The sequence below is a fragment of the Octopus sinensis genome, linkage group LG23 (genome assembly GCF_006345805.1).
Source record: "Octopus sinensis linkage group LG23, ASM634580v1, whole genome shotgun sequence".
NCBI lineage: Eukaryota > Metazoa > Mollusca > Cephalopoda > Octopoda > Octopodidae > Octopus > Octopus sinensis.
In genome coordinates this window covers 19,181,486-19,194,331 of record NC_043019.1, presented here as the reverse complement: position 1 = coordinate 19,194,331, position 12,846 = coordinate 19,181,486, and the positions used below count along the sequence as shown (strand labels likewise).

Below are 12,846 nucleotides of genomic sequence, written 5' to 3'. Positions count from 1 at the left end.
CAGACTACAGCAGACACATGTGATCACAAAAATACAAATTTCACAACTTGCAATGTAAACACAGCAATGTCACTCAGCACACTGCTTCATGAAGGTCCCCCACCAGCTCTCACTCTGCTGCCATCTGTTGGCATGCTACAGAATTAGTCCAGCAGCTTTTTGATACCACCTCATAGTTGTTCTCTTGGGTCTTGTTAGACATCAGTTGCCCTCTGCTCGACACATAGGACTCATACTTGATATTCTTAGGCACCACTCATTTCATACTCAACTCTAGCAATGGGTCCCATCAACCTACTGGGGTTGTCATTGATGATCTCCTAGACCCATTGGATAAATTCATATCTCCAGATTGTCAACAATGAATTACTTTCTCCTGTAGCTTTATCCCAACCCAGAATATGCAGGCCCCAGTCATAGTCAAGATTTCTGAATTGCAAAGATTTGACAGCTACGGCCATGAGCAATGCACATTTTTTCATTTCCCATGTCAGATTAGAAGCTGCCATGTTGAGATTGTCCTTATGCCTGAAAAACAAAGGAGAAGATTAAGACTTGATGCAAACTGGGTAATGTCACCCTAGGCTTTCTTCCACTTACCACTTGCTACACATGGTACAGATTGTGTGTGTGTATATATATATATATATAAACAGATAGATAGGTAGATAGATAGTATTAATAAAGTAGGAGATGGAATTTTGTATTAGAATTTTAATAAGTATGACATGTGTAGTTCCTGAAGTCTAAAGTGTGCCACTGCTTTACTCATCATCCAATTATACATTTTTGTATAATTTTTCTATTATTAAATGTATACATACATACATATATATATATATCATCATCATCATCATCATCATCGTCGTCGTTTAATCTTTTGTTTTCTATGCTGGCATAGATTGGATGATTTTACAGGATCTGGTTATTTGACCGGACTGTGTCAAACTCCAGTATCTACTTTGCCATGATTTCTATGGCTAAATACCCTTCCTAATGCCAACCACTTTACTGTGTGTACTGGGTGCTTTTTTCACGCCACCAGGTAGCTTGCATGACAAGAAAGAACATGGGAGGGGTATTGAGTGGGGAAAAGCCCAGGTGTCTTGTAATAGGGGAGACACATAGCAATCCCACATCACATAGATGTGGGTGGGAATAGCTGGAATGAAGACAGAGATGGTTGTGACTAGATGCCAGAGCATAAGAAGATGTGAGGAGAGAGTAACAGATGGGGTAGAGATGGGGTAGAGATGACTGTAGTGGATGAAGGTGAAGGGGCAGAAGGGAGGGAAGGTAAAAATGGCTTAGGGAGGAGAATAGATGAGAAAGTAGTGGAATGATGTGCAAGGTGTAGGAGCAGTGGAGGGCAGGGTGGAGATATAGAGGTTCGAAAGGTCTGTAATAAGTGGAGCAAGGTGATGTATATGAGAGGGTACGGAGAATGGTAGCAGGCATAAGAGGGGTCAAGATGGAGTGAGAGAGAGAGAGAGAGAGAAAGGGCTGAAGGTAGAGAAAGGAAGAGGTGAAGAGGTGATAGTGCAGGAAGGGCCCCCCCCCCCGATAATGAGAATGAGGGAGGGAAGTGGTTATGGGAAGAGAGGGACTGGAAGTACAAAGAAGTGGGTAGGGGTTGTAATATGTGCCAATTCTGTTCTCAAGGGATAACAGTATCTGAGCAGTGCTCTAGATAGAGGAGTGATGGGGACTGGAGGGAGTTGGGATGTGGGGACTGCTTGATGAAACAGAAGAAAGAGCTGAGAGGCAGGTCCCTGCAAATATAGTCTGAACAAACATAACCCAGATGGATGGACGTTCTTGAGCACAGCAAATTGCCAATCCTCTCAACCCTTTGTCATCTCCTTCATAAAGCTCAACAACTTGCGATCAACCCTCGGTACATTATCCTGTCTTCCTCGGTCTCTGTCTTCTAAATGTCCCACCCACTTTAAGCAACCAGCACTTCTTTATGCAGCTGTCCTCATCCATATACATTAGGTGATCAAACCAGCACAGATTTTTCTCATGCACACTACATCCAATTCCTCTTATGCCTAATTTTTCTCTAAATGCATTACCACTTTGTCACACATGCACATTGACACTGCACACCCGTCAGAACATACTAGCTTCTTCAAGTCATTGCAGATCCTCTGCATTCAGGCCTGTGTCTCACTACTATGTAGCATTGCTCTTCATACACAAATGCCATACAATCCCAGAGAGAGAGAGAGAGAGAGAGACTTTTTACTGCCGACAGAGGTAACAGATCTTCTCCATGTGATAGAAACTCTAGGGATCTTCCTGCACATTATAGGAAAGCTGTTTCCCATGTCTATATTCATTGTGTTTATTGCTCCTGTGTGTCTGCCACATACAAAGACTACTTTCTCTGTTAACCTTCCTGTGATTGCATTCTACTTCCTGTGTCCATAGCTTGCATGAGGTACACTGTATGAAATTTCTATTCACACCTTCTCTCTACATCAAACAAGGTCGTTCTTGTGAAGAAAGTAGAGTTCTGTCTGTTTTCTTTTTTATAAGAACTTTGGTCTTTGCTTTCCAGGTTTTGCATTGGTGCTCAGAATTTCTTTTCTACTTCTATTATAGATTCCACTATAAGAATGAGGTTATCGGCATATGGTAGTTCCCATGGGAAACTGCTCTTAAATTCTTCAGTTATGGCCTGGGGAACAGTGATAAACCAGAGGGGACTGAGAACTGAGTCCTGTACGCTAAATTCATTACTATACTTATGGATAATTCTCACCTTACTGACAGAACCTCTATTCGTGACTAGTATGGCTTTCGTAAGCCATTCATCCACCCCTAGCTTCCTCAGAGACCACTAGATCACAGAACAGGGAACATAAAAGTATTCCATAAAAGAACTATTGTCTACTTAAAGAGACCGGCAATGGAGCTTAGGTGATTGGACAAGCAGACATACAATGAAATACAGGTTGTTGGCCAATCTGTAGGGATCAAATAGACAGAAGACACAAAACTGAGGCAGTTGTACAGCTAAGCTAGTGGGTAGCCAGAGAGAGAGAGAGAGAGAGAGAGAGAGAGAGAGAGGCTAACATAAAGATAAAGTGCCAAAACAGAATTAGACACAGAGTTAACCAGACAAACAACCAGACAGACAAACTGACAGAACTACAGATAGTTAGAAAATGAGAGTCTGAAGTGATAGAAACACGAGGACTGGAGGACACCGAAGACAGCACTGGTAGATGCAGTTAGACAGAGCTGGTAGGTATGGATATGACTGATAGACACAGTTAATCAAATAGACGATTAGACGATTAGACAGTTCAAAAGACAAAACAAGGCAGTCTTGTTTTCTGCTTCTAATACTGTCTAATTACCTGTGTCTACCAGACTTTGATGTACAACTGTCTTATTTAGAAACAGATAATTAGACAATTAGATAATTACTAAAACAGACAGACAATTAGGGTTAATAATCGACCAATTGGGCAAGTGGACAAAGCGGCACAGAGAGAGAGAGAGAGAGAGAGAGCAAGAAACAAAATGATAAATATATTAGAATGTGAGGAAACAAGTGATGGCTGGCAAATAGTAAATACAAAACCATTCACAAAAGGAAGTAAACTCGTTTGCCGTGAGGAATGGATCTCAATTGTTTCAATCGGATCCACTGACCAAGGGCTCTGCCCGAAACATTAAACGACTCTTTCTCACTGGAAACTAATTTATTCCACTTTATGAATTCGTTAAACAGACTGAAGGATAAGCAGGCAGACAGGCAAGCAGAAATACATACATAGAGAGGGACATACAGACAGACAAACAGGCAGGCAGGCATGTAGTAGGTAGGTAGGCAGGTAGGTAGGCAGGTAGGTGGGTAGAAAGGCAGGCAGAGTTGAACAGAGTTAGACAGAAAGAGTTAGATGGAGAGACAGCCATATAGTGAGCGTTTCAGATGGATGTTAAGATAGCAAACAGATAATTAGGCAGTGAGACAGACAGACAGACAGACAAGCAGGTAGAAACAGTCAGCAGATAGAGAACCCTGTACTTTAGTTACCTGCAGTCGATTTAACTGGAGCTGGACAACTGGATGGTGTTGTTGACGGGCAAGTATGAGGAGGCAGGCTCAAGTTGATGTGGAGTGGTGAGCAGGCTGGGCGTGCATGTTCCTGAATGTTGATCTGGTACTGCATTTTCTTTTCACCATCCATGGCTATTGCATCTGTCTGTACTCCTAAGTCCTCAAGGACTTTAACTAATTTTTTGGGCTCTTCCTCTCGTATGGGTATGGGGACCATTGGTGGCAGTGGTTTGGCTGAAATTAAAGAAGAACAAACACAGCCCTGATTATTTGTTCTTTACTAAATCGCTAAGTTCTGCATTTATAAGAGCAGAGTTAATTGCATGTTGTGACAATCAGCCTATATACGATGTGCAATGTATATTACTAGCAGCTGACATAGAAATGATTAGTTGTTTTTGACTAACCACACATCACTATAGTTGCTAAGGGAAAAAGTTGTGTGAAGTTGTGGCACCAAGACCTGAAGCAACTGAAATGAAAAACAAACCACAAGGCCCAGAAAACACTGGATGTGCAGATGGTTAGAATACTGGGTAACCAACACCAGATCAGTGGCTTGCATTCTACCATGGCAGTGCATTGTCTCATATAATTGTTCTCAGTTAATCATTTTCTAAATAAAAAAGATTCTGAGGTCCCAGAGAATCTCTGATACCTACATAGCATTAATAAAATAAGAAATAAAATCTTCCAAGAGATAGGGCAAGTAGATTTACAGGTAAAAAAATTATGATTTCTGATTTAAAACAAATACAGCAAGACAGTTTGTCCAATATTCTGATGATTCTGCCAACTCATTCTATTTTTCCCTGTAAAAAATAATTCCACTCACATCAAGTCAATAAATCGTTTCTCATTTCCACATTCTTACTGTTGTCTAACGTAGTAAATTATGCAACACATGTTACCCACTTATGGCTAAAGTGAACTATTGAGAGTTGGTATCTTGGCTAAAGATACAGTGAAATGTCAGCGATAAAATAAGAACCACTGAACCTTCAGCCAATTGTCCAGTCACCCTCTGAACAAGGCCATCAAACTAGATACCTGCACTATCTAATCAGGGTGTAAGTACAGTCATTGGAAGTTACCGTCTCAACCATAGATACATATTGCTGGTAACAGAACAGAGATTGTTGATCTTTCTCAGGGGAAAGAATGTCCATTACCCAATTAACACAACTGTTAATTAATCCAATTAACACAACTGTTCATGCCCTTTTCTGACAGAGATTTAAGGAGCTTGATTTCCAAAAATGAATTTGTCAAAAATATTGAAACTTTTCCCCAATAAACCCAAAGCTGATTGGGAATTTTACACTGGGGGGGGGGGTTAGGTGTAACTGTTTATATCATGCTCAGAGTCAGTTGGGTGACCTTAACATCTATAAATTGAAACAGCCCACCCACTAATGATGGACAGCTAAGTTTAGTGCCAGCCTTACAGGGGTTCATGTCTTTCAGTTGAATCCTGCCACAGCAGCATCAACTTCTGAAAGTCTCTTTGAGCCAGTGCTGACAACACACTTCTCTAATCAAATGGAATGGAATAAACGACAGCTTGATCACGACTCAAATACCTTTGATCACAAATTTACTCAATCAGGGCTGTCCTAAACTAAACAACAATACTATTACAAACCAATAAAATAGCAACCACATCATTGCTCACCTTGCTACAAATAACAGCCAAATATCCCTCAAATCATACTTACTTTAAAAAACAAAGGAAGGTCTCATTGGAAAATACAATTGTAGATACAGTGTGTCTGAAGATAAGACGGGATTGTTATGACTGATGAGGGCTTACCTTGGTTTAAATAGCAGTAAAAGTAGATTGGTTTCTTTACTACTAAAATCAGATATGAAAGTCAATATTGTTCAAATATGGGGGAGAGGGACAGGAATGGTGAGGGGCAATATTTATGCCTTTTCAAAAAGACATCCATTAGTAATAGCTTTGGCATTCCCTTGTTTGAAATTTATTTTACTAATTCACCCTTAAAAAAAAAAGAGGTCAGTCCCTTCTAGTATTGGAATATAATTGTTTAGCAACCAGCAAAGGAAAGACAAATGCTTCTAAGAAGCTGTGCAAAGGTAATTAAACTCGACCTGAAGAAAATTCTAACTGGGCCCCACCTGCAAGGTCATGCACTGTTTATCTTGATATGAGATCACCATGTCGCGCACATATGGTTGTGATACATGTGCCTAGTGTACCCTTATCAGACGGGTATGCTGGGCTTCGTATATTTTACCCCAGTGTCACTTTAATGTCATGCACTGCTCTCTCATATTATTATTATTATTATTATTATTATTATTATTATTATAATAATAATAATAATAATAATAATAATAATAATAATAATGATAAGCAAACAAGCAACGCTACTGAGCAACATCAGCAAACAAGCAACGCTACTGAGCATAATCAGCAAACAAGCAACGCTACTGAGCAACAAAAAGAGAACAAAAATGCTCCGCAAATATAACATCACAGAAAAAGATTTGCCGGAGATAAAAGAAAAGCTGAAGCAAGATATCCTTGCCAAAGCTCAAAGGATCCGCCGGTACGAGAAACGCCAACGCTTCTTTGAACAGAACAAAAAGTTCAACTCCGACCCCAAAAGTTCTACCAAGAACTGGGCAAAATATAAATAGAAGTCACTGCAGCACCAACGGCAGAAGAATTGGAAGAATTCTGGAAAGAAATATGGTCGGCGAACGAACAGCCAAAAAAAGGAGTATGAAAATAACAAACTCGGCATCTGAACAACTTTGGACCCCCATAACAACTGAAGAGGTCACCCAGGCACTGCAAAAACTAAGCAACTGGAAGGCACCTGGGCATGACAAGATCCCCAACTTCTGGTTGAAATATCTAACAGGAATGCACAAAAAGCTGGCTGAAAACTTTAACAGCATACTAGCAGAGCCAGAGACAATGCCTGAATGGCTCACGAAGGGGAAAACCATCTTAATTCCCAAATCAAATGAAACAACAAAACCAGAAAACTACAGACCAATAACCTGCCTCCCTACTATGTTCAAGGCATTTACTGCAGTGATATCGCAAAGGCTGAACAAGCACCTGGACGAAAACAAACTGTTCCCAGAAGAGCAGAAAGGATGCCGCAAGGGCTCATATGGCTGTAAAGATCAACTAATGATTAATAAAGCCATAACTGAAGACAGCCACAGAAAGAAGAAAGGCCTCAGTATGGCCTGGATTGACTACAAAAAGGTGTTTGATAGCATCCCCCACACATGGATCCTCGAAACACTAGCCATTAACAAAGTAGCACCAACAATCATAAAATTCATAGAGCACTCTATGAATAAATGGCAAACAGTCCTACACCTCCAAACAAAAGAGGGACTCATGAAAACCAAAGACATCCCCATTAGAAGAGGAATATTCCAGGGAGACACGCTCTCTCCACTCCTTTTCTGCTTGGCACTGTCACCTCTATCTGATATGCTAAATAGAACTGGATGCGGATATAAATGTTACGGCAAAACGATCAGCCACCTTTTATATATGGATGACCTAAAACTATACGCTGCAAATGACAAACAGCTGGAAACACTATTAAAGACAGTTCATGGATTTACCAAAGAAATAGATATGAAATTTGGATTAGAAAAATGCGCCAAAGTAACCATGAAAAGAGGAAAACTAGTTAAGAGTAACAACATCACACTAGATAAACCAATGAAATAAAAGAATTAGACCAAAGCCAAACTTACAAATACTTAGGAATCCATGAACTAGATAAGACACAACACACACAAATGAAAGAGAAAATAAAAAAAGAATATATAGATGAGTTAGATCAATACTAAAAACAGAGCTCAATGCTAAAAACAAGATAATAGGTATCAACACTTTAGCTGTCCCAGTTATAAGTTACAGCTACAATATCCTTAACTGGACACGAAATGAACTGTCCAAAATAGATAGGAAAACAAGAAAAATACTGACAGGATCTAGGATGCATCACCCAAAATCTGACATAGAAAGACTATATATACAACGTATAGAAGGTGGTAGAGGCCTTATACAGCTGGAAAACTACTATAAAATAACCACCATAGGACTGCAAAAATACCTACTTCAGAAGGAAGGAAAACTGATCCAGATAGCAGCAAAACACGAGCAAAACAAAAAACTGTTCTCAGTATTTAAGGAAGCTGACAAATACAAACAAGAAATCATACCACCTAATAAACACAAAGAAGAAGAAGAAGATGATGAAGAAACAACAAAAGCTATAAAACAAATGAAATCCAAACTAAAAATAGAACAGCAACGAGCCATGATAAAACGATGGCAAGAAAAGCCCCTTCATGGTAAATACTGCACTAAACTTAACGCAAAAGAAATAGACAAAGAAAAATCCCAGCAATGGTTGAGAAGCTCAGGACTCAAAGCAGAAACAGAGGGATTTTAATTGCAGCACAAGACCAAAGCCTCCCCACCAGAAATTACCAAAAACATGTAATGAAAAGAAATATTACAAGTAACTGCGGAATATGTGGAGATGGACAAGAAACAATAAATCATATTATCTCTAGCTGCCCAGTCCTGGCTAAGAAGGAATATATTCACAGACATGACAGAGTTGGAACCTACATACATTGGAAGCTATGCCAACATTATGGAATAACAACAGAAAAAAGATGGTATAGGCACACACCAGAAAAGGTCACAGAAAACGAGAAAGCAACCATACTCTGGGATATGCCGATACACACAGATAGAGAAATTAAGGCCAACAGACCAGATATAGTTGTCAGAGATCATGAAGAAAAAAAATGCTTTCTAATTGATGTATCAATACCGGCAGATGACAACGTGTCTCTAAAAGAAATGGAGAAACTCTCAAAATACAAAGACCTGGAAATAGAGGTAACTAGAATGTGGAACCTGAAAACAAAACAATTCCTATCATAGTAGGTGCATTAGGCATGATAAAAAAATATTCAGACAAATACATAACAAAAACACCAGGACTTACAAACACATATAACATACAGAAAATTGCACTACTAGGCACTGCACACATCCTACGCAGAACACTTTCCATACAATAACCATCAGAGCATCACAACAAATCACAGCACATACCCAAGGCACACAGAGCTGTGCTCGGTAAATAATAATAATAATAATAATAATAATAATAATAATAGGTTTGTTCAATGCATACATAAAGCAAAAACTAATTGTTAAACAGTTGCACTATTTCACGGATGTATTATCGTAAGGAACCTTATGTGGAGTTAAAAAAAAGGGGACCTTTTGAGCAGGATGGGCTACTTGACCTGAAGAAAATTCTAACAGGGTCCCACTTGCAAGGTCATGCGCTGTTTATCTTGATATGATATCACCATGTCATGCACATGTGGTTGTAATTCATGTGCCTGGTGTACTCTTATCAGACGAGTAGTCATGCTGGGTATATTGGGGTTCGTATATTTTACCTGTCACATTGATGCCATGCACTGCTCATGATAATGCTTCTAAGAAGCATTTGTCTTTCCTTTGCTGGTTGCTAAACAATTATATTCCAATACTAGAAGGGACTGACCTCTTTTTTTTTTAAGGGTGAATTAGTAAAATAAATTTCAAACAGGCGAATGCCAAAGCTATTACTAATGGATGTCTTTTTGAAGATATATATACATATACATACATATATATATCAAAACAGGAGATTGGAAACTGGTTGGCATTATTTATTCACCATTCCATGTGTTCCATTTGCTAAAAGGAGGAAACATGTAAGATCTCTCCTGTTAGAAATTCTTCAGACTTAGAATCAAATGATATCCTACATGTTTCCTCCCACATGTACAATTTGTAAACGTCAATAAATGAAACCAGACATTTTCACAATCTCCTGTTTTGATACAAAAATTATTTTCCAGAATTTTCAACTCTTATGCACATATCACACAAATATAACATCTATATACGGATTTCGAACACTTGATGCAAATGTGCTTCAAGAGGACACAGCTTGGATTTTAACCCCATCTACATAACACACACACACACACAGTTGTTGTTGTTGTTGAGTGCCCAAGGCCATCTCGGATCAATCAGACCTTTTATCAAAGTTTTGCAGCCATGGGCATCCACAAGTAATCCTTGTTCAATTCCTTTTGTAGGATTGTTTGTAAAGTGTAGTTTGAGGGGAATTTGTTGGCTATTTCCAGCATATCATGCGACTACATTGGCTTGTCTTACAGATCACAAAATTCTGTTTCCCTAGCAGAAGCACAAATTGAAGCACATTTCTTTTAATAAGTTAGGGGATGAGAGACAGTGCCCAGATATTACCCAGCTGTGTGAGATTGATGTATTTGATAACTAACCAAACCTTTGGGTAGAAAGGAACTGAAGGTTCAATGTGAATGTTTGCAATTGAGTACTTTGCAACCAAGGACCAGGTGAAGTTAAAGTGCCCTTTCCAGAAGCATGGCAAAAAGTTTACAACTGATTTGAACTTGTGACCAATGCCCTAATAGCTCAATTTCTCAACCACTTATTCTTTTCCCCTTCACTGGTGTTTGAAAAGCAGGCATAGCTATGTAGTTAATAGGTTTGTTTCATAGTTACATGATTTCTGGTTCAGCCCCATGACACATCTAAATAGGCAAGTGTCCTTTGGATTAACTCAAATCTTCTGAGCAATATTTGACAGACAGGTACTGTGTGAAAATTTCCCCAAAGACTTGATCCATTGCTCATTTTAGCATTATCGTCTGGCCTCTAAAATTCCACTCTGTTGCAAGCATTCAGCTCAGATCTCCTGTATGGGGATAGCTTTTATCCTTCTTCTCACCAGAGTTTATAGACCACAAAAAGCTCATGGACACTTCCCTTCCAACTTCCTTCAAATAAGTCATTAAAAAATGTTCTTTTAAAAAGAGTACAACAAAACTCATTTACCTGGAATTTCATCTTCGAGTGACTGCTTAATTCTTCCTAGCATGTCTGAAATGGCTGTATCAAGTATTTCGTTCATTTCTTTCTCTGAATGAAGGAATGAAGAGATACACTAATATGGCATGAAGCTGTTTTGCATAATACTTTTTAAGAGAGTGAGATTCATAACTTTATAACCTCCATTGTTGATAATACGTATAAGAAGACAAGACAAAGTTAAGGATTCTTAAATTTAAACTATTTTATTGCCACAAGCAATTATAATTTCTGGCAGTTGTTAAAGAATTATATCATTTGAATGATTGTGTGTGCACACGTGCATGCATGCGTGTGCTTGCATGTGTGCATGCCTGTGTGTTTATAGTCTTTATTCATTTAAAGTTTCCAGTCACTGGATTTTCTGCCATGCTGGAGCTACGCCTTCAAGTTTTTTTATAATTGATTTATATCCAGAACCTATTCTTCAATCTAGGACATCATTTATTAATCTCTCTTTGTTAAACTGCTCCAAGTCACACTAATATAGCTACATCAATTTTTTAGACTATAGACAAACACAGGAATGGACATAGACATATACATATATACATATACATATATACATATGCATATATACATATGCATATATACATATGCATACACTCATGATGGCCATCCACTCATGACCAAGAAAAATCATTACTCACCTTTAGGATCATTGTGCACCCAAGACTACCTTATACTTTACACTTGCAGCTCCACTGGTGACTAACGAGCCCTGCTCTTGACAAACATACACAACTTCAAATGTTGCAGACAAAGCTTTTCCCATTCATTACACTAGCAGTGCATTTTCGGGCAGCACGCTTAAATTCTTCATGAAGAATACATGCTCTTTCAAAGATATCAACTCCCTCCTTTACCTGCTTCAGTGGCTATGACAAGCATTACTGTCCCAGTCAGGGCCTCCCACAACACACACACATTTCACAGGCCTTTAATGAGGTCTTTACACAGTCCTTAAATCAGTGTTGGCTTCTGCCAGGGACTCTTACCACTAATTCACAAATTCCCCATACAGCATCTGTTTAGGGAGCCTGCTATCATTCATTCTAACAAAGTGTCCAGTCCAATGTAACTTCATTTGTGCACCATCGCCTCAATACTCAAGATATCAGCTGTCCTCAGGATCTGTGTGCCTGGAGTTTTAGGGTCCAGCCAACATTCAGAATGTGTCTCATACATCTCTGATGGAAGCGTTCAAGGACCCTTACATAACATTTGTAAAGGGTCCATGTCTTACATGAATAAAAGAGTGATGTCAATACACATGCATGGTACACAGCAATTTTTTTTCACCTTGTGATGCCATGCTGGGACCAGACACAAGACTCAAGAGATCTGAAGGAATCAGTTGCTCTCTGCAGCCTGAAAGATAATTCTTCATCCAGGGAGCAAGAACAGCTGAGCGTGCTGCTCAGGTAGACAAACTTGTCTACCACTTTCAGTATTGTTCCTTCAATCAAGATAGCTGATTCCACATATGGACCTCCTGGTGCAGATTGGAACATTACAACAGTTTTGTCCAAGCTAATGCTGAGTCCAAATGCCTTGCAAGAAGCAGAAATATGATTCACAAGTATTTGCATGTCATCCACTGTATGAGTGACTAAGTAACAGTCACCTGCATAAAGGAGGTCATGAGGTCAAGAATAACAGACTGACAAACTTTGGAATTGGCAGCAAATTGATGCAGGTTAAAAAAGACGGCCAGAAGATCGATACCTAACATATACCCCGGGAGAGCTGTCCACAGCAAAAGCAT

The 12,846-nt window shown here is 39.1% G+C and overlaps 1 protein-coding gene across 1 annotated transcript in view; it reads right to left on the bottom strand.

Moving 5' to 3' along the window:
- Positions 1-12,846, bottom strand: part of LOC115223709 (proteoglycan 4-like) — a 100,485-nt gene that overhangs the window by 71,892 nt on the left and 15,747 nt on the right. The window contains exons 3-4 of the mRNA XM_036512650.1: positions 11,046-11,129; positions 4,055-4,312 (exon numbers count right to left, since the gene is read on the bottom strand). Of these exons, the coding sequence (XP_036368543.1) occupies positions 4,055-4,312; positions 11,046-11,129 (342 nt within the window). The remainder of the gene's footprint in view (positions 1-4,054; positions 4,313-11,045; positions 11,130-12,846) is intronic.